Source organism: Taudactylus pleione, unplaced genomic scaffold (genome assembly GCF_031769625.1).
Source record: "Taudactylus pleione unplaced genomic scaffold, aTauple2 ptg000226l, whole genome shotgun sequence".
Taxonomy (NCBI): domain Eukaryota; kingdom Metazoa; phylum Chordata; class Amphibia; order Anura; family Myobatrachidae; genus Taudactylus; species Taudactylus pleione.
In genome coordinates, this window is record NW_028284628.1 from 800,673 (window position 1) to 827,535 (window position 26,863).

Sequence of the window (26,863 nt, forward strand, 5' to 3'; positions counted from 1 at the left end):
GTCCATCATGGGCGGTCCGCCGGGGTGCTTCTGCTGAGCAATTATGCAAAGCAGCCACATGGTCTTCCATCCATACCTTTGTCAAATCTTATGCCTTTGACACTTTTGCCTCTCGGGATGCCTCCTTCGGGCGTAGGATTCTCCTCTCTTCCGAGAGTCAGGAGCGCCCCCGCCCGTAGGGTTAGTGCTTTGGGATATCCCCAACGTAATGGCTGTGGACCCCATGGACCCCGAAGAAGAAAATAAGAGTTATGGTATAACATACCTTTGTTAACTCTTTTTCTTTGAGGCCCATGGGCTCCACAGGACGCACCCAGACGCACCTGTAGTTCTGGGGGAGGTTTTCTGTAGTTTCTTCTCTTGAGAGTAAGTATGGGTCTTTTTTTTCTTACCCTTTGTTTGTCTCTGCCTGCTTGAGCTTGGTAATGAACTGGCTACCTGAGGTAGGAGGTGGGGTATATGAGGAGGAAACCCGGTGCATCTTGGGAGCAGAGAGCTCGTTTGTATTAACTGTTTGGTGACCGGGATTCATACCCCAACGTAATGGCTGTGGACCCCATGGACCTCGAAGAAAAAGAGTTAACAAAGGTATGTCATACCATAACTCTTATTTTTGTTGGAGTGCACTTTGGGGGTTACACCACCCTTTAACAGACAGACGCATGCTTGTCGCTGCTGCTTTGAGGATGCAGGTGCAGCTACAGCCCACACAATTCACAAAGACAGAAAAAAAAGGAGAATTTTTTTAATTTTTGTGGAGCGCACTTTGAGGTTTACACCACCCTTTAACGTACAAGCCAGCCGGCCCTTTACTTATGGGACACAGGCGCACACTTGGCGCTACTTTGTTGATGCACGTGCGGCTACTGCGCACACAATTCACAAACATAAAAAAATATATTTTTTTATTTTTTTGGGAGTGCACTTTGGGGGTTACAGCACCCTTTAACGGACAAGCCAGCCGGCCCTTTACTTATGGGACACAGGCGCACGTTTGGCACTACTTTGTTGATGCACGTGCAGCCACAGTGCACAGAATTCACAAACACAGAAAATATTTTTTTATTTGGTGTGGAGTGCACTTTGGGGGTTACAGCACCCTTTAACGGTCAAGCCAGCCGGCCCTTTACTTATGACACAGGCGCACGCTTGGCGCTACTTTCTTGATGCACGTGCGGCTTCTGCGCACACAATTCACAAACACAGAAAAAATATTTAGTTTTTTTGCACTTGGGGGGAGCACCCCTGATGGACAGAGCACCCCCTGGACAACACTACAGCACCCCTTTAGGACTGGGACACTGCACAGGACTTTGGAGTGGACACAGCCCCTATGGATAACTGACTGCACAACACAGTCCAGCCAGCCCCTATGGACTTTGGAGAGTGGACACAGCCCCTATGGACAACAGCAACACAGCACAACACAGCCAGCCCCTATGGACTTTGGAGGAGTGGACACAGCCCCTATGGACAACAGCAACACAGCGCAGCACAGCACAACACTGCACTATACTACACTACACAGCCCAGCCAGCCCTAACTCCCACCCTCTTCACTGTCCACAGCCGAGTGAGAAAATGACGCCGACGCGGGTACCTTATATAGAATCCAAAACCCGCGAGACCCGGATGGCGGGATGATGACATTTTGCCTCGATTTCAGATCCGAGTCAGGCGGGAAAAGTCGAATCTGCCTCGGATCGGGGGGGTTCGGATTTCAGAAATCCGAACCCGCTATCCCCTAACTAGAACCCAGAGTCTGGGGTCCATCCTCTAACCTGATGTGCTAGTACACATGTCACTGCAGCCATACTGTGTGATAGTGTCTCAGTGGAAGACAGATGCTCCACAGAGTCTCCAGTTTATACCTGCATAAAGCAGTTCCAGCATCCCTGCACCTCTACATGTTAGCAGCATACACTCGCTAGCTAGTGAGCTGTAGAGTATCCCTTTCCGCTGAAGCTTCGCTCCATTACCAGTGTACATGTAACAGTGAATACGGCTGTACCTGCTATCTTTCAATAAAATAACAGCACTGATTAAGTAATTGGGCTGTTCATATATATATGAAATGAGTTAGAAAACATAGGGCCTAAATTTTTGCTCCTGCGCAATAATCCCTAAAACCTCCTTTAGCGCATGTGTTACCTGTGTGTATACAGAGGGGCAGTTGTGATTAAGACGCCCAGTATCAGAAATGTATTGGGCGTTCCAGGGTAGTGACTGGGAGGAGGCTATACAGACGCACGGAGATGGGGCCTCATTCAGCGATGTACGCTAATGCTGCGAATTTGTATGCAGCGTCTGTGTGAAAATGTGCAAATGTCACAGTTGCCGGTATATATGTATTGAGACGCTCTCCAGCGGCATTGCAAATCCAAGTGACTGTGTAAGGAGACGCAACATTGGTCGCAGATCAGTTGATAACCCTATGGTCACGCGGAATGGCTGCCGGAACTGAGACGCTGGAGCCATTTTCACTGTGTACGGGATCGCAGTGGCAGACAGTTGTGACACGCCTGCGTTTGAGTCCTCACCTCCCACCCACAAACGGCCCCTGTCTGTCAGTCACTTTGCAAATAAATCCTCACTGCAAGCGACAAAGAAAATGCTAACTCAAGCATGTGCAGTGTGACTCAGACACATGTGCAGACCACCGATAATCGCTTAACTGCGTAAACATCGGCGTTACGTCCATCCCAGTATCGGGCCCATAGTCCGTCTTATGGGAGTTTCACTGTAGTGGTTGAGTCTATTTCGCTAGTTTTTGATTTTGTACCCCCACTTTGATTTTTTTCGCCCATTTTTGCAGTGCTTTTTTGGGGTGTCCTTTGTGTTTTTTTTTTTTTGCATTTTTTGGATGCAGTTGGCGTCAGGGGGGTGTCCAAAGAGTGCAGGGTGGTTCCCGCAACATTGCACCCCAAAACCCCAATTCTGCACTTTTTTCCGTGGAGTATTCATAGGCAACTTTTTCGCCTATTACATTGCATTGCGTTATTGCGCAGGCAAAAAGACGCTACAATTGAATACGGGGATAAGTTGAAACCGGCGAAAATTACGTCATTGGCGAAAAAGTATCGCCGAAACTGACTTTTCGCTCCAAATTGAATATAGCCCTTAGATTCCAATCCAACACTGTCAAGTTTATTTCGCTGTCTGCGATATGGGACTGTGTCAAAAGCCTTACTAAAGGCTAGATAAGCTGCATTTATGCCCCCCCCCCCCTGATCTATTTAGTCAACCAATCAAAAATGTCATGATGAAAGGGATGACACTGTTGTGTTCTTATGTGGATGAATATCACCTGGGGCTTCGTGCAATTTCATTAGGACAAGGCAGATATATCTGTCAAATGGACGCACAAATCACTGTGGCACTGAGAAACAGGTAATTTCCAGTTTTAAGCGTTCAATCTATTTTTATTACTATTGATCTGCAGTAAGTAAATAACATAGCAGCGGAGCCTGGTAGCCGCTGTGCCCATAATATTTACTGCTGGTAATTGTTTGGTACTATCAAGTCTTTGCTGGTTCCTTAAATGACTAAGTAGGTCTTAAGTGCTAAAACTTGTGTACACCCTTGACATAAAATGGACATGTCACAGGATCCCCTGATGTTATCTATTTGCTTTACTACATAGAACCTTGGGGGAGATGTACTAAGCCTTGGCGAGAGATAAAGTGGAGAGTGATAAAGTACCAACCAGTCAGCTCCTAACTGTCATTTTTCACAGCCTGTGACGTGGCAGTTAGGAGCTGATTAGTTGGTACTTTATCACTTGATACTTTAACACTCTCCAAGGCTTAGTACATCTCTCTCTTGTGCACCACCATTTTATCTGCAGAACATATATTATTGAGGGGCAGATGTATCAAACATTCTAAAGAGGACAAGTGGAGCTAATGCCCATGGCAACCAATTAGATTCTGGCTAACATTCTATAACATGTAGATAAATGACAGCTGGAAGCTGGTTGGTCCACTTTAGAAGCTTTGATGAATCCACCCATGTGCACTGTTTATGTTCTCCTGGGCAGAGATCCTCCAGCCTGCACTGCCAGAAGCCGGCCCAGGAGAGAGCTCTCTGCTCTGGAGGCCTGACTTATTTTCTGAGTTAAGCTGGCCACACACTAGACCAACTTACATCCAACCAGCCAACTTGTTAATTGGTTGGAATGAAAAGCTGGTAACGGATGGGAGTAACTGATGATCAGCAATTTGCTCCTAAATGCCATAAAACAGATGAAAATGGTTGTCAGACAAGTTTGTTAAATGTTTGATCTAAACAATTTGTTCAAACACCAGTTTTTGTCCATTTTCTGGCGTTTGGGAGCAAATTGCTGATTGTCATTTGTTTTCATCCTTACCACATTTTCCTTCCAACCAATCAACAAGTTGGCTGGTTGGACAGATAATCTTTAGATGTGTGGCCAGCTTTAGGCTATCAATCTGCACTATGGTCGCTCCCTGCTGGCTATCTGCAGCATAGTATTGTTTCATTACATTTCCTTTATTACCATTACTTTTACAGCCTGTAGGGGACATCTATGCAAACTGCTAACACAAAACTACCAAGCAGATTCTGTCAAGTGCGGTTTACAAAATCAAAGCAAGTGCCCTGGTTACTATGGGTTACAGCGTCTTTTACACTAGCACCAGTTTTCAAACATTCCCCCCAATGGATTAACCCATACAAAAAAAAACAATATGCCTTCAACTAGATCATGTACAGCTTTATGAATTAATCAGCTGCTGATATTTATTTTAGGGAAACATTTGGGAGCAGCTCCTCAGATTCCCTTTTATTCTGGAGATGTTCAATACACTGCCGTTCTTTGTCACTGTGAGTATATATCTCCCCTACATTACCCTTTGCATTCCCATCTGTCACCTGTTCTGTCCCCTCCTTCCCGTCTCCTACACTAAGGGGCCTAAATACAGAGCCGGTGACCCGTAAACCAATAATGACAGGAACTCCTGCACAACCCCTGTTAATCTGCAGGGATGCTGTAATGTTACTTCTCCTGCTGGAACGCACTCAAGCGTACAAGAGGTAGTTGTATAAGAATACGATGTGCACTACTTATATATAGGGCATAGAATGCTCAGTGCATCTTCTCTGGGGCACAGGGGTCACACATTTGCTGCTGACAAGCTTTGTATTGGTGAATAACGATAAGTGGTAAGTGCAGAGCTTTAACATCATAATTCACATATAGAGCCACCAGGGAACAAGAATTGAATTACAAGAACTTTTTGTCGAAAAAGCCATATACAGTAAGATTTCCTTAGGACAGTGGGGAATATGCTTTATCAGCAAAATGGAAAGGTGTCAGAGTAGCACAAAGTATGAAGGAGAGGGCTCAGATCACACCAGTCATTAACCATTAATTAGTTCTATAGATGCTGTTGAAGTACAACTTCCAAAATGCTGCAGCACCCCAAGTTGTTCCGTCTCTGCTACTCACATTTCTTTCTTTCCGTGTTTTCCCCTCTTCTCATCGCACGTTATATCCCCCTTCTTTATATCACTGACGTTGTATAAGGATGAGACAGGCTGGACAACTGCCCAGGGCTCCAGTTTCCTTTGAGGCTCAAATGCCTTTGCTGGCAAAGGTTAACGGATACATGGGTCCACTATTTAAATGTCAGTCTGATGGGCACAGTACACATTGCCACCCCAGAACTGCAGTATTGTATCTGGAAACCATGCTGCTGGATACTGGTTGGTTACTGGCAGAGCCGTCACTAGACTTTTTGGTGCCCTGTGCCAGAAAGAGCATTGGCGCCCCCCTCATTTTTCAAAGGGACATAATGCACCCAGAAAAGGACCATGGCTTCATGGGGAAGGGCCAGGGAAGAGATAGGAGAGGCCAGGAGATGCTGGGGATAAATAGGGACATAATATAGTGCATCTGAGAGAGGACCATGGCCTCATGGGGAAGGGCCAGGGAAGAGATAGGAGAGGCCAGGAGATGCTGGGGATAAATAGGGACATAATATAGTGCATCTGAAAGAGGACCATGGCTTCATGGGGAAGGGCCAGGGAAGAGATAGGAGAGGCCAGGAGATGCTGGGGATAAATAGGGACATAATATAGTGCACCTGAGAGAGGACCATAGCCTCATGGGGAAGGGCCAGGGAAGAGATAGGGGAGGCCAGGAGATGCTGGGGATGAAATAAGAGGAAGCTACAAGCAAGAATGATAATAAACAGAAAGATGACAGGCCCAAACAGCGCCCCCTGACCTGTGGTGGTGCGATGGCACCGGCCACACTACCCTAGCTACAGCCCTGGTTACTGGTCAGACACAGAAGGTCGGGAGAGGAAGTCATGTGACCTGCATCAGATTATATCCTATATACTCTTTAGACTTTCATTACAAAAGAAATCTGGGAAATAAAGGGTTAAGTAAACTACACAGTGGTGACAAGCATTGTTGTGCCTGTTATTCTTATACTATTGGTCTTTTTTCTCTTCATTCCCTTCTCTGTGTGTTCTCGCCCTCTCTTCGCCCTCTTATTCCTTCTTCTTACATAGCAGCTGTTGGATAAAGTAATTACTCCCATTCTCTTGCTGCCCACTCTGGGTGTGTGGAATGATGCTGAGATTGGGCACCACTGCCACTCACATCCCACAGACGTCACTTTTCAGCCAAGCTGATGAGTACACGGCCTTCCCTCTCATAGGGCTCCCATTACTTTAGCCGCCAGGTGCTATGTAACAAGATTGATGCTGCTGTTATTAGTGCTTGGTACAGTAGGTGGATTGTAAACATTAAATACTATTATGAACTGGGTCCAAACTGCTACACTTCCTATTGCTGATACGTCTCTATCTTACCCTCAGCTGCTCTACTGTGTCGCTTTGTCTCATACTGTAGCTGAGAGAGGATCTAATGCCATTCTGCATTAAAGCGCACCGGCCGTCTACTCGCAGCACAGGCTGCCATCTTGAAGGTTGAGACATTTTTCATCAAAATACAACCTGTCAATATTTAGAAATCAGTGACCTCACTATGGTGCTGAAACACTTTGGAGTCAATTCAAAGGTGAACACAAGATGGCTGTAATTACGGTATGCAGTCGGGAAGCCGACGGACGTATATCCCGGCGATGGTTAAATGACCGGCATCTAAATATACATGCCTGTCATTTTACCGACGCTGGGAGACCGGCGCCCGGCATCCCGATCGAAGTGATGCCGGGCGCCGCTGCGGACAGCCACATTTTAGGTTTAGGCACCCCCGGGGGTGACTTAGGGTTAGGCACCCCCCCGGGGGACTTAGGTTTAGGTGGCGGGGAAGGGGGGGTTAGGATTAGGCACTTAGAGGGGGGATTAGGGTTAGGCATTGGGGGGAAGGTTAGGGTTAGGCACCCCTGGGGGGGATTTAGGTTTAGGCGGCAGGGAAGGGGGGGTTAGGTTTAGGCACTTTGAGGGGGGATTAGGGTTAGGCACTGGGGGAGGAAGGTTAGGGTTAGGCACCCTAAAGGAGGGTTAGATTTAGGTTAGTATATACTTCCCGTCGACGATCGGGATTTCCTGCTCTGCCGGCCTCCTGCTGTCGGGATTCCAACCGCCGGGCACAGGTCCGACGGTAAATCATACCGATTCTGTAATTACACCCACATTGCATGTACAAGGTAATTGAGACCATTCGCTGCACAGTATGCTGAGTATGCAGTATGCTGAATTGTACACCCATTTTCATACTCTCGGTTACCAAGCTGTTGCCACTATCGGTGCGCACTTGCATCAGTCCTTTCCTGCAAGAGATCAGTCAATAAACAGGTTATCTTTGCACCGTGCGCAATTCCGTCGACACAACCTCGGCCTGCCTTCACTAAACTTGGCCTACGTGCTAACACTCAGTTACCATACAGTGGAGACGCGACTGACTTGAGTATGACTCAGCATGGCCGATAGATGCCGGCGCTTGGCTCCCGAGGCCAATTTACATTCAAATGTAATTCAACCCCTTTATGTGTTTGTATATAGCACATGTTCATGTGTGTCGGTATATATAGTTTTTAATGTTGTTTTTCTCTCTACCTCTCTCTCTTTCTCTCTGTGTCCTAATGGATTATCAATTTTCACTATGCATGACTTTTTATCATTGCTTACTGCAACGACAAAAAAAATAATAACTTAGATCAATTTCTTAATATAATATATTACCGTAATAATGGCCTGCAGCATAAGCGTCATTTTGACGATTCGCTGGGTCAGTAATAGGGGATCCGCAAATGTGTGAGTTGGCTAGCTGGTTCACGCATGCACAGAGGAACTGAAGGCACTGTCTCTCAGCTCCACTAAAAGATATAGGGACCTATTCATCAACACTAAAACAACGCTTTTAAGGACATTTTCCTTAATTACTGTTATTTTAGTATTCATGAAGACACTTAACACAGGAGATATCACTGATATCTCCTGGTTAAGTCCCCCTGCATTCATTTCCACACTCCCCATACATTAGTATATTAGTATGGGGATATGGAAATCATGCTATTCATCAAATTCCGAAAATTATGTATTTTCGGAATTTGATGGAGTTACTATGCGCACCTGTGAGGTGGCGTATAGTAGGTGACACTTACCTGTGTGAGCGTGGGCAGGTCCTCCTCCGGCACTCCCTGGTCTCTCCTCTGGCTCCGGTGGCTGTTCAGACACGTGTTCTCCAGGCAGAACACAGTAAAGGTTAGAAATTATTTTTTTTTTTCTCTAAACTTTACTGTGTTCTGTCTGGAGAACACGTGTCTGAACAGCCACCGGAGGAGGCTGCAGCAGGCAGGTAAGTCTGGTACGGGGGGAGGTGAGAGGAGGGGGAGAGGGGGCTGGGAGGGGCACACAGAATTACCGCAGCTGTAGGCAGTGCTGCGCTGCTTTTACGGATGTAACGGCGCATGCGCAGCACAGACTCCAGCTGCGGTAAGTTAGTGTAGAGAGGGATAACTATCTATTTCCTGAAAAGCTGTCATCGCAAAAATGACAGCTTTTCGAAATAGATAGTTATGGAGAGGAGAAATTATTAATTCCTCCGGTAATTAGGTAGAACTCCATGCGCCAAACCTAATTACCACCAGATACATTTTAGATATGATGAATGAAATAATAGTGAAAAATATCAAAAAATAAAATAAAAATATGAAAATATTAAATATATGTTTAATTAAAGCAATAGAATTTCTTCTCCTACCACTGTCCTTGTACCGCTGCGATCTTTGATAAATAGGCTGGTGAAGCTATCACCGCTCATTCTTAATCAGTTCCTCACTCTCCGCTCTCTGTGGGGGAGATGTATCAGACCTTGGAGAGAGATAAAGTACCAACCGCTCAGCTCCTAACTGTCATTTTTCAAACACAACTTGTAAACTTACGGAGCTTATTGGCTGGTACTTTATCTCTCTTCACTCTATCTCCAAGCTTGATACATCTCCCCCTTTATCTCTCTCCACTTTATCTCTCTCCAAGGTTTGATACCGTACATCTACCCATATGACATCTGCCCTCTCTGTATTTCAGGTATTTTGGCCCCCGCTGAGAAGTCTTTACATCCCTGTATTCCTCAATTGCTGGCTGGCGAAGCATGCGCTGGAGAACATGATAGTAAGGCATCCTCTCTTTTTTGCCTACTAATGACTATTCAGCCTAAACTTTTGTCTTCAATTAGAAGGGACTCTAGCCTTCTGTCACCAACTATCCCTAGTCCCCAGGGACACTTCCACATTTTAAAAGTTTGTTCCTATCATCGAGAAATGTCCAAAGTGAAAAGTATAATTCCTCTTTTTCTCTGTATCGAATGCTATAGTCATAACCTGTCGTATCGTCTAGTTTTTTCTTCTTCATTAATTAGCTTTTGAATAGGAAATTAACCAATGCAGTTTTGTGAAGTGGTTTATCGCATAGTTTGTGACTGAGACGCATTTTCAGGTGATAAAAATGCTCGGCGCAAGCCGAGTCACACAGGCCCTGGCAACTCACTCGCGCTAAGCATCTCATGGTGCACAATGTATTAAGGCCACGTGTCTGTATGTCCCGCCTTCCCAAGTGGTACAGCATTGTCCTAGGGTGTGAAAGTGGGGTGGTAACACCCGTTCAGCGCTGATATGCATAGTAATGAACTGGTGTTTTTAGGGAACAACCAGATCGGGCTAGCTTGCACCAGTGGGTGTCGCTATACCACCACTGTGTTGGGGGACACACCAATGAGACCATGCACCCATTGTTATATCGCTAAGCTACCTCTCCCAATTCACGGATTGGAAATGTTCGAGGTATGTATGTTACATTTGAAGGTAGTAACTATATCATGATGGGGATTGCAGTACACAAGTTCCCACTCCTGAAAATTTGGTGCTCTTATGATTCTGCTCATCAGCAAGGACTTCTTCTAAATAATGTTATTGTGTTGGTAAATGGCCCTAGATGATCATTATGGGGGTGACATCTGTGAATGAAGTGTTGCAGTCCAACAAGGAGCTCCCAGCTACTGTTATGGATTGGATGGGTAATCAGACAACAGTTGTCAGAGGACTGCTGCCAGTTGACTAGTTGTGGCCAAGTGTAGAATATGAGATGCAGCCTGTGGGCTGTAGGAGCAGCCTTGAGGACTGATTGTGGCCTTTATAGTCGTGGCCAAGGGACTGGTGATGTGAAGCAGCCTTGGGGCTGTTGGAGCAGGCTTGGAGGCTGATTGTGGCCTTTATAGTCATAGCCAAGGGACTGGTGATGTGAAGCAGCCTTGGGCTGTTGGAGCAGGCTTGGAGGCTGATTGTGACCTTTATAGTCGTGGCCAAGGGACTGGTGATGTGAAGCAGCCTTGGGGCTGTAGGAGCAGCATTGAGGACTGATTGTGGCCTTTATAGTCGTGGCCAAGGGACTGGTGATGTGAAGAAGCCTTGGGGCTGTTGGAGCAGGCTTGGAGGCTAAGTGTGGCCTTTATAGTCGTGGCCAAGGGACTGGTGATGTGAAGCAGCCTTGGGCTGTTGGAGCAGGCTTGGAGGCTGATTGTGACCTTTATAGTCGTGGCCAAGGGACTGGTGATGTGAAGCAGCCTTGGGCTGTTGGAGCAGGCTTGGAGGCTAAGTGTGGCCTTTATAGTCGTGGCCAAGGGACTGGTGATGTGAAGCAGCCTTGGGCTGTTGGAGCAGGCTTGGAGGCTGATTGTGGCCTTTATAGTCGTGGCCAAGGGACTGGTGATGTGAAGCAGCCTTGGGCTGTTGGAGCAGGCTTGGAGGCTGATTGTGGCCTTTATAGTCGTGGCCAAGGGACTGGTGATGTGAAGCAGCCTTGGGGCTGTTGGAGCAGGCTTGGAGGCTGATTGTGGCCTTTATAGTCATGGCCAAGGGACTGGTGATCTGAAGCAGACTTGGGGCTGTTGGAGCAGGCTTGGAGGCTGATTGTGGCCTTTATAGTCGTGGCCAAGGGACTGATGGTGTGAAGCAGCCTTCAGGGCTGATAGTGACCTGGGGCCCCAGGACTGTTGCAGCCTTTGGGCTGATGAGACTCAGGTGAGGTATGCAACAAGAATGTGGGGCTGCTACCAGTGCCGCCGGGATGACACTGGCGACGGTGTGCTTAATAGTGCACCTGGAACACAGAGTTGCTACCAGTGCTGCCGGGACGACACTGGCGAAGGTGTGCTAAGTTGCGTACCTGGAACGCAGAGCTGCTGCCAGCGCCACCAGAATGACACTGGCGACGGTGTGCTAGGTTGCGCACCTGGAACGCAGAGTAGCTACCAGTGCCGCTGAGATTAAACTGACGACGGTGTGCTAGATTGCGCACCTGGAGCCCTAAACTGCGACTGGTGCCACCGGGTTGACACAAGCCACCGGATGGTGACAGATGCTTTTGGGGTAGGAAGCGCTCCGTGCTGCCCAGATGGAACAAGCAGCATGTGTGGACAAGATGCAGGTGGAGCCGCCTGGATGGAATAAACGGCACAACTGAAACATAGCTAGACAAATTCAGGAATTCGACTGACATGCAGGAGACAGGAACCGGAAGTACGAAAAAACTTCTATCACCGGCATGGAGTGCTGGACTGGCTGGAATTTAACAGAGACAGAGGCCCTGATTCAGAGCCGGATGCTCTGACAGAGTGCTCGCTCTGAAGCAGGGCCGTCCCTCCTACCTTTTGGAGCGGCCTCTTGGCCACTCGCATAGCTGTGGGTGACCTTCTTGGCATTGGACAGACCGAATGGCATCACCAAGTACTGGAAATGCCCTGAGTGGGTGTTGAAAGCTGGCTTCCACTCGTCTCCTTTGCGGATGCGGTTGTAGGCTCCATGTAAATCAATCTTGGAGAAGATTGAGGCCTCCCGTAATTGATCGAAAAGAACCGAGATCGGAGGCAGAGGGTATGCATTCTTCACTGTTATTTTTTTAGAAAAAACTTCTGCGAGATCGTGGTATGGAGCAGGAATCTTAGGAGTCCATGGAGATGACAGTGGCAAGACGAACCGGATGGGACAGGCAATGGACAAACGTGAAGGACCCCACTGGAGAATCTCCCCCCTCTGCCATTGAATAACCGGGTTGTGCTTCTTCAGCCATGTAAGCCTAACACAATGGGAGCCATCGGACTCTGGAGGAGAAGAAATGAAAGCTCTTCTTGATGCAAGGCACCTACTGTCAACTGAATAGGTGGCGTCCGGGAAGTAACAGGGACTGAAGACAGACTCTTCCCATCCAGACCAACGACAGCAACTGGAGTATCTAGAGGTTTAGAAAAGAAGACCTAATTTCTCAAAAATGACTGGTCCATAAAGTTTTCTGCAGCTCCACTGTCAATAAATGCAGAGACAGGAATTTGGCCGTGAGAGGTTTTTAGCAAAGCAGAGAAAGGACTGAATATTTTTGAGAGATGGATGCAAGGTCCAGATGTATCTCTCCACAAACATCTAGACCTTGTCTTTTCCCTACTTTAGAGGACAGTGTTGGGCCAAATGTCCCTTGTCTCCGCAATACGTACATAGACCCATCGAGCACCTTCACTGTTTCTCTTCTGCTGGAAGACAGTAGGCTCTCAGTTGCATCGGCTCCTCCTGTTCGGTGGCCAGGATCCAAAGAGAGGAACGAGGAGCTTACGATGGCATGTTCCTTTCCAGCCTGCGCTCCCGGAGACGTCGGTCTATACGGATAGACAAACTCATGAGGTCATCCAGGGTGCTTGTGGTGAGGTGTTGGACAAGGACATCCTTCATCTGGTCAGACAGCCCCCACCGAAACTGACTACGCAGCGCAGGATCATTCCATCCAGAGTCCACGGCCCCCTTCCGGAACTCTGCACAGTAATCCTCTGCTGCCTGGCTTTCCTGTTTCAGAGAGCGGAGGCAGGCCTCTGCCATAGCTGTTTTGTCGGGATCATCATAAAGCAGTCCCAAGGCAGCGAAGAAGGCATCCACCGTCTGGAGTGCAGAAGAAGTGGGAGGTAGCCCAAATGCCCAGGTCTGTGGGTCCCCCTGCAGAAGGGAAATAATAATCCCGACTCGCTGGACCGGAACAGGAGGAGTGAGGCCTGAGTCTAAAGTACAGCTTACAAGCATGCTTGAAATTGCCAAAGTCTTTACGGCTTCCAGAAAAGCGATCGGGCAAGTGAAGTTTGGGTTCACAAACTGTGGCAAGAAGGGGAGCGGACTGTGGCTCCTCAACTTTGAGGGAGAGTTCCTGGACTTTTTGAGTTAACACCTGAATCTGGAAGGCCAGGACTTGCGCCGGATTCTGACTGGGCTCCATGAATAACCTACTTTCTTTTGGCTGGTGATAATGTTATGGATTGGATGGTTAATCAGACAACAGTTGTCAGAGGACTGCTGCCATTTGACTAGTTGTGGCCAAGTGTAGAATATGAGATGCAGCCTGTGGGCTGTAGGAGCAGCCTTGAGGGCTGGTTGTGGCCTTTATAGTCGTGGCCAAGGGACTGGTGATATGAAGCGGCCTTGGGGCTGTTGGAGCAGGCTTGGAGGCTGATTGTGGCCTTTTAGTCGTGGCCAAGGGACTGGTGATGTGAAGCAGCCTTGGGCTGTTGGAGCAGGCTTGGAAGCTGATTGTGGCCTTTATAGTCGTGGCCAAGGGACTGGTGATGTGAAGCAGCCTTGGGGCTGTTGGAGTAGGCTTGGAGGCTGATTGTGGCCTTTATAGTTGTGGCCAAGGGACTGGTGATGTGGTGAGGTATGCAACAAGAACGTAGGGCTGCTATTAGTGCCGCCGGGATGACACTGGCGACGGTGTGCTAAGTTGTGCACCTGGAACACAGAACTGCTACCCGCGCCGCCGGGATGACACTGGTGATGGTGTGCTAGGTTGCACACCTGGAACGCAGAGTGGCTACCAGTGCCGCCGGGATGACACTGGCGACGGTGTGCTAAGTTGCGCACCTGGAACGCAGAACTGCTACCAGCGCCGCAGGGAGGATACTGGCGATGGTGTGCTAGGTTGCGCACCTGGAACACAGAGTAGCTACCAGTGCCGCCGGGATGACACTGGCAACGGTGTGCTAGATTGCGCATGTGGAGCGCTAAACTGCGATGGGTGCCGCCGGGTTGACACAAGCCACCAGGATGGTGACAGATGCTTCTGGGGTTGCGAGCGCTCAGCGCTTGCGACCGAGTCTGAATCAGGCCCAGAGTCCAATCAAAGCAAGTCTCCCTTAATGACAGGCTACTGTGCACCTGGGCTGTGTCCAGACAGGAGAATCAATTAGTGCACCTGACACTGCACACAGACAGGCAGTAATTAGTGCAGTTCCTCAGTAGCAACAAAGGCTGGAACTCCAAGCAATATGATCTGCTTAACTGCAGATCCTAACAGCTACTTTGTCATCACCATAAAAGGGGAGGCAGTATTTTGGGGTAAAAAGCTGTAGTATACCATAATTGTTTTGGTCTTTTCTATACACAAACCCAATACACTAGCTAAACATGTTGGGGTAAAGTCCAACACCTCCAGCTTTTTTTATATAGAAAAAGAAAATACAGAGATGGACACAGTATAATACCTGTACGGCTATACATATGGACTGAAATATGCAAATTATTTTAGAGCATGCGGTAGTTTCCCAAACTCTGTCATTACAGTCCAGGTTTTGTTGCAGGTAAACAGGGGCTATAATTAGCTCACCCACAGTACTAGGGTGGTAATAGCTTTATAAAAACAGTTTGTAGCAAACAGGGCAGAATTCTTACGCGTTTCTCCACTACAGGTAATTTTGGTTTCGTCAGAGAGGTCTCCCCTGTTTGCTACAAACTGTTTTTATGCTCCAGGCAAAAACTGTTCCAGTCAGAAATTGATGTCCGTATATAGGATTCTAACAACACGAGGAAGAGTCAAAGGTCCGTCAGTGCCGATTGCGGAGTCCCGTCTGAGTCATACAGACAGGCTGTCATACCCTCTTCTATAGCTGGCCGGCGGTAATCTATTACCACTCTAGCACTGTGGGTGAGCTAATTATAGCCCCTGTTTACCTGCACACGGGCTTTGATCTACAAATATTGAAGCAGATACATAAACTGTTACAATTTTGTTGCGGTCTGTCCAAACAGTTCAGGCTGATCACCAGCTGTACACAACATTTGAACTTTGTGGCGATACGGACACCAAGTATCCAAACAGAAGTTTATAAAGAAATACCGGAAGCTCTTTATATACCAGTAAATACAATACCTGGAATCGCTTAACCGTCAGAGTAAGATCTAATACTGACCTTATTATCCTATTGGATGCCAATAACGGATTTGTGGAGCTGGAACATTAAATGGCTGGACACTATGCACTTTAATAAAAAAAAACACCTACTGCAGAGGTGAAGTTCTCTTTTATATCTATATATATATATATATATATATATATATATATATATACACAAAATTTTTGTGAGCCGCTATTTGAAATAATCTATCAGTTTGTATTTTATATATGTGTATGTATTCTTTTTTCCTTCATTCATTTACATTTCTGTTTTTTTTTTGTATTATTGCATAATAAATTGTTTCATTTTATAAATATAGCGCTCTTTGTCTGAACAAGTCAATCTATATTCATCAATACTAGCCACCTAAGGCATTTTAATGTGTGAATTGACAATGTTTTCAGTCTATACATATCTTTGACTTAATTAGTACCTCAGTCAATTTGATTTAATCATCTGGACTCAGGCATGGATATCTTAAAACCTTGTCTGTAATAGTGGAGTTTGGGAAACTCTATATTAGAATAATTTACACCCCTTTTGCCAACAGTGTTTTATAAGGCTCTTGCTCTGTGCCACCGTATCACTAAATAAAACCCCTATGTGTTTAAAAATTTGTGTTGCTTGTGTACATTGTACATTTGATGGTATGTTTGAAACTGCATTTGATAGAGAGCTAGAAGTGTCTGCACAGTAAATGTATATTTTGATGAATGAGAACTTGCTGAGAAATTTATAATGCTATACAACTGGGCTCCCCATACCATATCATTGGGGGCAATACCGCCTTGGCAGCACAGCGGATAATAGGCAGCCTCTCCACACAATCGCGAATGAGCGCGAGGCACAGAAATATCTTTTGTACTATCCGCAGCATATGTACAATATAATGAGCTGCTGCAGCAAAGCCCTTTGGAGCACAGCTGTGAAAATCTCCTTACTCACCTAGCTGCTGCTTCTATCTGTGCAGCTAATCCAGCCTCAGGGAGAAGCCGCTCACACAGTGCCATGTATCGTGCTGCTAATGAATGCGAAGTGCTCCGTCTTACCATGCCTAATTGCTCCGTAACTTCACGTGGTCTGTTTCTACCATCTATTTTTACCATAGTATATAATGTTGTGTGAATCACAGCAGCACATGCATACTTAGCACATAGCTATAGAATAACAACCTGCAGGACTGTCAAGTCTCTCCAAATTTAGGAAAAACGCTGGATAGTTGCAAATTATTTGCTAGGAAATAAAGTTCCCCAAATGTATATGGTATAGTATTTGGAAGAGAAAAAATCTATATTGCGCACATTTTGGTCATGCATCCATTGGGCTCTATAATTAGGGGCATTAAAGTTTTACAGGGCTTTTTTTTGCTGCCTGTGCGTATGAGACAAAACTGCTCAGTTATAGATATAATAGAACCCAATGTACAGGAGAGAGCTGAACCATGTTGTGTTCACAGGCGACAAAATTAAATGCCTAAGGGGCATATATGTCAAATCCTATTTTACTTAGACTATTGTGAAAACTGCAGTTTCCACATGATTTAACGATCAGGGCTATTTATAGTAACAGCAACCTATCACAGATACTGTATCTGCAGTCCCTATTATTCTGAATGGGAACTGTGGTCTGGCCCCTACTTACCAAGCCCTGAAGAGTTGACTATCGCTATCTTCAGATGGAATTAGTCACTTTGTGCCAATGGAGGCGTTTTCACGAGAGAGGGATCCTCTAATTCCTCTCTGGAAGCTCCTGGGCAGTATTACACTATCCTCAAAATTGCTGTCAAACCTCCGAAAATGCAATTTTCGGAAGTTTGACCATTTGCATCAATCTCAAGAAAGTGAAACCTATGGGTTTCTTTACAGTGACTTTCCCGAGGGTTTCAACAGGATTCCTCCCAGGGTCTCCTGCGGCTTGAGCATGTGTTGGCCGATGGGCGCTTCTGTGCAGAAGACTCGCAGGTCATAAACTCGGAAGTCCTCACAATGTAAAGGACAGCTGATATCGGGAGTCCTGTTCTTTGCTTAAATCTACATACATACAGTGTTAATAGACGCTACTATGCATGCGATCAGTGGCCGGATTCAAAAAGCGATGGTTTATGCATCTCGCACCCGCCCTCTATCCTCAGCATATGCGCAGTCTCAAAAAAAGGATTTATTGGCACAATCTTTGCCAGGACAGCCTATCATTGCTGACTGCTGTCTCAGCAACAGTTATTTGATAAATGGCTTCTAAAAATCATTCCTTATTGCAGAGATATACACGATAATTAACAGGTCCTAATTCCCAATATTGATAAAGAGGCCACTCGGAGAGAGAAATACATTGTTGACAGACACAGATTGAAGCCAGAATGATAAATCAGGGGTGTATCTAGGGGTCTGAGCGCCACTGGCAAAATAATGCACTGTCGTCCCCCTCATGCTCCAAACAGGGATGTAGCGCACCAAAGGCGTGTGGAAAAAATAAGTGGGTGTGGCCTCATGGGGAAGGAGTATAGCCACACATTGGTAGCAATTCAAATTACGCCACACAGTAGTGTAACCTTATTCATATTACACTGCACAGTAGTAATATGAGCCCCGTCTTTGATCGCTCCCGAGCTCATGCTCCAGGTGTACTGCCCACACTACGCCCCAGTACTCATGGCAGCAACAGCTTGTTGAAGTTGCTCTCCTCACTGGACGGGGGCACTGGCTGGTTCACTACCCCCTGGCCCCCCTTTTGGCTGGTTCCCTAGGCGAGTGCCATCCTGGCCAAGAGGTAGATACACCCCTGCAATAAAACAATCCATTTAGCAAAAGTTGCAGGAGGGCATCAACAAATCAATAAATTACAGTTCTTCAAATGTGGAAAACCAATTTTAAATCTGCTGTGTCCTAATGTATTGTAGAGTGTGCGGATTATATTTGGATACCACTACTTGGCAGCCCGAGCAGCCGAGGCAGCATTAGCTGTAGTCAGTCCGGGCAGTGTTTGGGCTGTATATGGACACCAGCGCCAAATACAGAATGCTATTTGTATATAAGGAAATTGGTGCGCTCCAGGGTACTGGCATTATATTTTAGTGCAATGTCACATATTGTAGCTTGTCTTTGTTGATGATGTCCACACGCAATCCTAATTTAAATAGGTTCTCCAATAGGAGACCCAGACTTGGAAAGCTGCTGGTAGGGTGTTCTTAAAATGCCCCAATGTGTAAGTTCCTCTGTGTCTACCACTGTAATTATTGCTCCACTCTCTCCACCTCAAAATGATAGAATATGCACAATATCAGAAACTATATTAGATGCAATTGTACAAAGTAAGGTAAGGTGTTGCGACTTGCCTGGATGGTTCCATGGTCCCTTATGGTCCTGCCAGTCCCGGTGCCTTTGTACAATGATGTGCGGTGTGTGTTAGTAAGCAGGCAGTGAGCAATAAATAATTACAATGTATCTGTGCTTCATAAGAATAACACAGTGTTATTTACAATGACTTACAATCACATGTGAAGCCTCTGCTGCAGTGCATCGGGCATAGGAACAATTATAAAGTGACAAAAAAAAAACTCACCCAAAAAGGACTTTGCATAGATCCCTAGACATAAGGTTACATATGTCATGTCTTGGAAGTCAAACTGAATGGTGGTTTGCAAATAATAAGAGGCATTGGACTTTACTTTAAGCTATAAGCCTATACTCTGTGACGGGTTTTGTACGGGATGCCGGTGCACACATAACCGGTGGTCAGAATGCCGATGCCGGAATCCCGACTGGTTTGCAATACCGACACCTGGAGGTAAGTTGTCCAACCCTAACCCTAACCCTACCCCTAACTCTCCTCTCCTGCAGTCAAATCTTAAATCCCCCACCTCCAGAGCCTAATCCTCCCCCTAGTGATTAACCCCTAAACCTAACCCTCTGGATGCTGGTGCCGGGATTCTGACACTGGCCGGCATTCTGAGCGCCAGCATCCCGACCGTAAGGATGTCAACTACATCCCCTCTGTCACCCGTATAACCAAGTTCCGAAAATGGGATTATACACCCATCATCATTCATTCAACAGCGACTAAGATACTGACGGGTTGACACATAAATTATTCATAAACTCCACAGTCAAAGCATCAATTATTCATTAACACATTAAGGTTCATTAACACACTAAGGTTTATTAATAACCCTCTCGAATACTAGCCACAGATGCAACCCATCAAAATGTATGTAATAAGTAAGTTGCAACATCTTACCTTACTCTGTACAATTGCATCTGATATAGTTCCTGACATTGTGCACATTCAATCATTTTGAGTTGGAGAGACTGTGAGAGAGTGGAGTGAGAATTACAGCGGTAGAACACAGAGGAACTTACACATGCTGTATTTAGGACATTTTAAGAACCCCTTACCAATAGATTTCCAAGTCTGTCTACTCATCTATTGGAGACTTTATTTAAATTAGGATATATGTGTGGACACCATCAACAGAGACAAGCTATGGGACAATGCACTAAAATATAATGCCAGTACCCTAGAGCGCATCAATTTCCTTATATACAAATTGTGTAGAGGTTGGGACATCTCTTTTTTGGATCTGCTAAGGGTACATCCAGGATAATCTCCAGAGCACTGCATGCAAAGCTTAGTGCCTTGCTATGCTTGAGTTGGGTAGACACTATGAGACAACAAAGCTTTCACCAGTTACTTGTCCTATGCCCTTACAAGTCTAAGGGGTCTATTTACTAAGCAGTGTTAGGAGACAGAGTGAAAAGTGATAAGGTGCCAGCCAATCCGCTCCCAACTGTCATCTCACAGGCTGTGTTTGAAAAATGACAGTTGGGAGCTGATTGGCTGGCACCTTATCACTTCCTTATCACTTTTCACTCTGTGTCCTAACACTGCTTAGTAAATAGACCCCTAAATCTCTGTATAAATGTTATAATGGCTAATATGGGGATATGTTCAGTATACCGACACAGGGGATGCCGGTGTTTAGAATCCCGGCACCAGAATCCCGACACCTGTCAGAATCCAGGCGACGACATCCTGAAGGTAAGTAGCGGGGTTGGGGGGAGGGTTAGGGTTAGGCACTAGGGGAGGGTTTGGTTTAGGGTAGGGAGAGGGGGAGGGTTAGGATAACTATCAACAGATGTTGGTATCCTAACCTTGTCGGGGATGCCAGGATCAGGATTTTGACCGCTGTGATCCCGAGCGCTGGCATCCCTTACCCATCCCCTAATATGTCTTGTTTACTCTTTACAGCTCTATGTGAAATAATGGCCCATTATAAATCTAGAATATTAGCACCAATTTAAAATACTGTGGTCCTGACATTTTTTCGCTTTCTCCCACGTCTTAAAGTTGCTTTGTTGAAAATTCTTTTTTTCTTGGTAAAGCTTAACAAGTGTTCCGTTTTCTGTAATTCCTTTGGTTAATTTTTAATTTGACATCTGCAGAACAAGCTGCATGGTCTCCCATGGTGTTAATAATGCAGATAAATAGAGTTTTCTCTTTCGAATACAATATCTATAATTAATAGTTTTACAATAGTTTGTGCAGCAGTGATAAGTGAAGCCTATTTATAAATCAGGCATATTTGCCCTCATGAATATGCCTATAATTAACTCCTACTAGCGAAGAATTTTCATGGGCGGAATTGGTGGGGTGCATCTATTTTGGGTTAATGGCCTCAACTGAATGTTGAGATGGCTATGTGGATTGGGGGCATGGTTGAATTGGGTCAGAGGTGTGTCTATGGAGATCATGGCCATGGTCGATTGTCCCAATTTTAACTGCATTGTTGGGGCAGTAGGTGTAGGAGTTGTGGACGTAATATTAGGAGCTAAATTATAAAATAGAAATTTGTTTCCAAAGATTGAACGTTTGCTTTATACCTCAGTGGTGAGTCTAGTAGTGGTTAAAGTGACACTAGTTGCTTTTTATAGTGTGCACTATTAGGCTGTAATTATTACACGTGTCACTCTCTTGTGTATGGAACTTTTTATTGCATTGCTCAGAGTGTGCCTACAAATATCCATCACCACAGTGCAACATGGAGGTGCAAACCGGGACCCATTAAAAGTATCGGACAAGACCCAAAGGCTGTCTGCTCTAAGCTAGTATGAAATTCATATCATTACGAAGATCATCAAGTGATAGTAACCTTTCCACTAAGGGACATAAAGAAGCTTGTGCAATACTCTACAAACCTAAGCAGGCCTACTCCATAGTTACACGGAACGTTCAATCCTCCAAACTCCTGCCATCCAGGGTGCAATCTTCTGCACTGTGTGGCAGATATTTTAAGTTCTATGTCCTCCTTAGACAACAGAATGACTGAATAAAAATTCATTTGCTCTTTAAATTGACAGACTGACGTAGGGCATGATTGTGTTGGAAGATAATAATGGTGTAGCTTCTTTCTGTCAGTCGTTTATGTATCTCTCATCTCTCTATTAGAATGACTTGCATCGAGCTATACAGAGGACGCACTCTGCCATGTTCAATCAAGTTTTCATCCTGATTTGTACACTTGTCTGCCTTATGTTTACTTGGTAAGTACACATTGGAGTCATGTGTTTCTAGCATATCTGTAGCCAATCAGGAGATAGAGGATATGACAGGTGTGAGTGCACCTGTGATCGGTGCTATCTATGTTATTTCAATGGAGAGTGTGATTTGTCAATTACTGCTTTAATATTACTAAAAAAAAATGAGAGCGCCCTCTACGGGTTTAAAGTAAGTACTGTAGAATGTTTTTGCTAAGGCAGTCTTCTTAATATGCAGTATGTATGTAAAGACTAAAGCAGGGTCGGCTTTAGGGGTGTTCGACCAGTGTGGTCGCACATAGGCGCCACGCGTAGAGGGTGCACCCCTCCCCAGCATCCCGATTTCAGCGGGACAGTACTGTCCCTCTGTTCCACCCGCTGGCCGAAGTGGCACGCAGGTGGTCAAATTGCGAGGCTGGGGACCCCTAGAGTGTGAATGGATGCGCGTGGCAACCAGTCACTGACGGGAGAGGGCTGGGGGAAGCCCAGCCAGTGACGGAGTGCTGGGCTTTACCCCCAGCCTGACGTTATTTGGAGGCGTGCCATGCCGGCACGCCACCAAATAACGTCACGTAGGGAGCGTGGCCTATGGTAATTAGGCCACGCCCCCAAATTTGGTTGCGCGCGGCTTCACCGCATGCGATGTAAGGGCGCCTTCTCAAGGGCCGGCGCAGGGTGCACCGACCCCTGGAGCGAGCCCTGGACTAAAGGTACATTTATATAGTGCACAAAATATAAGTACCCTACAAAATAAATGGAGAAACATATCAACTGAGGCAGTCTAAATATAAAATGATGAAAAGCTCTATCATTGTTGAAAACACCAAGGATCAGAGCAATATATAGCAGTGCTGTTGCCAGCGGTAACCCCCATCTGTTGAACGATTTAAAATATTTTTGCTCTATTTTTAACTAGATTTTTCACGACCAATTGGAAATGCTGTAAGTTAGCCCTTTCCTTCCGAGACGGTTTTGATGGCAAACAGCACCGATGTGTGATTGCCGCCATAGGAAATCTGCCTTATCGCCACATTTTAATAAACGGACTCCTAAAATATCAAATATTTTGTCAATACAGTATTTTATGTTTATAAATAGGTAACCTGCTGCTTTCCAGTTATTGGGGAAATAAAACTTTGGACAAATGAGGTTAAACTCATTCTGGAGATACTCGTTGAAGGGGTGTAGTAGGTATTACCGCCGGACGCAGGGCAAGCGGTTCAAATCCCGACAGCGGCAGCCCGGCAAGGGTGAAAATCCTGATCGTCCCTAAGGTAAGTTTCGCTGACCTAATTCCCCCCCCTAACCCTAACCCTCCCTTAGGAGTGCCTAACCATAACCTCCCCCCCAAGTGCCTAACCCTAATCCCCCCTCTAAGTACCTAAACCTAACCCGCCCTTCCCCGCAGCCTAAACCTAAGTCTCCCCCCTCTAAGTACCTAAACCTAACCCAACCCACCCCCCCCCCACCCCCGTGCCTTACCTTCGTTCGGTATTGCCGGCCGTCGGTCTTCCGGCGTCTGGTCAATGACAGGCGTCGAGTTTTCGACGCCTGTCATTAGTACCACGCTAGGATTAGAAAGTCTGTAAGCCGGCGGTTGGCATTTAGACCGTCGACTTCCAAACTACATCCCCGTTCAAGAGATATGACTTTTTCCTTGATATGTTCTTCAGTTCCATTGCAGCCTGTGAATATTTTATTGGATTTTATCTAAAAAAAGCAGTATAACAGCTATATAAATAATGGTTAATAATTATACAGCAGGTTATTTTCATGCTACTACTGTACACCAGGCATGTCAAACTCAAAATACCAACCGGGCCGAATATTCAAGGTCTACGAGTGTGTGGGCCGCAACAAAAAAAAAGTCTTATATGCAATTTTGAAAGGTTTATTATTAATAAGAACCAATGCAGTGCCCCCTGTAGTAGTGCCCATTATGCAATTCCACCCTGTATTAGAGCCCCTTTTGCAATGCCCCCTGAATTTGTGCCCATTATGGAATGCTCCTTATGCAGTGCCCCAATAATGCCCCTTATGTTGTGCCCCCAGTAATGTCCCTAGTAGTGCCCCTTATGCAGTGCCCCCAGTAATGCCCCTTATGAAGAGCCCCCAGTAATGCCCCTTATGCAGAGCCCCCAGTAATGTCCCTAGTAGTGCCCCTTATGCAGTGCCCCAGCAATGCCCCTAGAAGTGCACCTTATGCAGTGCCCCCAGTAATGCCCCTTGTGTTGTGCCCCCAGTAATGCCCCTTGTGTTGTGCCCCCAGTAATGCCCCTTATGCAGAGGCCTCAGTAATGCCCTTAGTAGTGCCCCTTATGTTTTGCCCCCAGTAATGCCCCTTAGGTTGTGCCCCCAGTAATGCCCCTTATGCAGAGCCCCCAGTAATGTCCCTAGTAGTGCCCCTTATGCAGTGCCCCAGCAATGCCCCTAGAAGTGCACCTTATGCAGTGCACCCAGTAATGCCCCTTGTGTTGTGCCCCCAGTAATGCCCCTTATGCAGAGCCCCCAGTAATGCCCCTTATGCAGAGCCCCCAGTAATGCCCCTTAGGTTGTGCCCCCAGTAATGCCCCTTATGCAGAGCCCCCAGTAATGCCGCTTATGCAGAGTCCTCAGTAATGCCCTTAGTAGTGCCCCTTTTGCAGAGCCCCAGTAATGCCCCTTATGCAGAGCCCCAGTAAGTCCTTAGTAGTGCCCCCTTATGCAGAGCCCCCAGTAATGCCCCTTTATGCAGAGCCCCCGGTAATGCCCTTAGTAGTGCCCCAGTAATGCCCCTTATGTTGTGCCCCCAGTAAAGCCCCCCCCCTCGTCGTGGGTGACGCCATGACGTCACCCACACGCTGCATCACTGGGAACGCTGACCTCTGAAGCGATCAGAGGCTACTGATCGCTTCAGAGACCACTGTTGCCAGCCTGTAAAGTAAACACTGCCCGATCGGAGCTATGTTCCGATTCTGGCAGTGGTGTGGGCCGCATATTATATATATGTGAGCCCACACTCTGGGGCCGCAGAAAATGTTTATTCGGGCCGCATGTTTGACATACCTGCTGTACACCGATGCAGCCTAAGCTCTGTGGAGAAACACTGTAGCCCAGTTGTGTTAATGAGCATTTAAAGAAAAATTTAATTGTGGAATCATTTCATAATGATAGTAATAATGAAACATATTGTACATCATGACATTATTTATGGGAATAGATTTATCAATGTTCATATCTGTGCTCTACATTGGGAATAGTTAATGATAATGAAGCTGGCGGTGTCATTAGTCACTTAACAAATGTTTGTAGTCTGTGGAGCACTGGTGATGTCATACGGGACCACAGGCTAGAGATAATGTAGCTGACAAAACTGCGGCTAAAGTGATATACTGTTAATTATGTTGTGATCCTTTTTACTGTCTAGTCGATGCTGTCACATTTCTCCTAACTTATGTCATTCTTTCTTTTTTCTCACCCATCTCCTCTGCTCCCTCATCTTCTACTCCCACCTGTCTCATCTGCTGTCTCATCCTCTGTACTCCCTCCCATCTCCTCTGCTGTCTAATCCTCTGTACTGTTTCCCATCTCCTCTGATGTGTCTTCTTCTGTATACCCTCCAATCTCCTCTGCTGCCTAATCCCCTGTACTCCCACTGATCTCCTCTGCTGTCTCATCCTATGTACTATCTCCCATCTCCTCTGCTGTCTCATCCTCTATACTCTCTCCCATCTCCTCTGGTCCCTTATCCTCTGTACTCCCACCTATCTCCTCCGCTGTCTCATCCTCTGTACTCCCTCCCATCTCCAATGATGTCTCATCCTCTATACTCTCTCCCATCTCCTCTACTGTTTCCTTTTCTGTACTCTCTCCCATCTCCTCTACTTTTCTTCCTCTGTACCCTCTCTCGTGTCCTCTGCTGTCTCATCCTCTATACTCTCTCCACCATCTCCTCTGCCATCTCAACTGCTTTACTGCCTCCCATCTCCTCTGCTGTCTCATCCTCTGTACTCTCTTCCAACTCCTCTGCTGTCTCAACCCCTGTATCCTCTCTCATCTGCACTGCTCTTATAACCCCTGTAACCTCCTGCCTCTTATTTTCTCTCAACCTCTGACCTCTAAACTGTCTTCCTTGCTGCCTCACTGTTTGTCTATTTCCTCTCACCTACACACTCTCTCCCATCTCATCTGCTCCCTCAACTTCTGTACTGGCTCCCATTTTCTGTGTTGTTGTCTCACCCACTGTATTCTACCATCTTCCTTGCTCCTTCAACCTCTGTACTCTCTCCCTACTTCTCTTCTGTCTCAACCTCTGTACTCTCTCCCATTTTCTCTGCTGTCTCAACCTCTGTACTCTCTTCCATCCTCTCTGCTGTCTCAACTTCTGTACTTTTTCCCATCAACTCTGCTGTCTCATCCTCTGTACTCTTTTCCATCTGCTCTGCTGTCTCATCCTTTGTATTCTCTCCCATCTGCTTGGCTGTCTCATCATATATACTCTCTCCCATCTACTCTGATCCATCAACCCCTGTACCTTTTCCAATCTCCTCTATTTTACCTGTATGACTTTCTGCCATCTCAACCACTTTATCCTCTTCCATCTTCATTGCTCTTATAACCCCAACTCCCATCTCCTCTGCTGTCTCATCCTCTATACTC

At 46.2% G+C, this 26,863-nt stretch overlaps 1 protein-coding gene across 4 annotated transcripts in view; it reads left to right on the top strand.

Moving 5' to 3' along the window:
• LOC148517162 (potassium channel subfamily T member 2-like) overlaps nt 1-26,863 on the top strand; it is a 161,705-nt gene that overhangs the window by 67,430 nt on the left and 67,412 nt on the right. For all 4 annotated transcript variants that reach the window (XM_088479045.1, XM_088479047.1, XM_088479048.1 and 1 more), the window contains exons 7-9: nt 4,770-4,844; nt 9,527-9,610; nt 22,137-22,231. In XM_088479045.1, the coding sequence (XP_088335171.1) occupies nt 4,770-4,844; nt 9,527-9,610; nt 22,137-22,231 (254 nt within the window). The remainder of the gene's footprint in view (nt 1-4,769; nt 4,845-9,526; nt 9,611-22,136; nt 22,232-26,863) is intronic.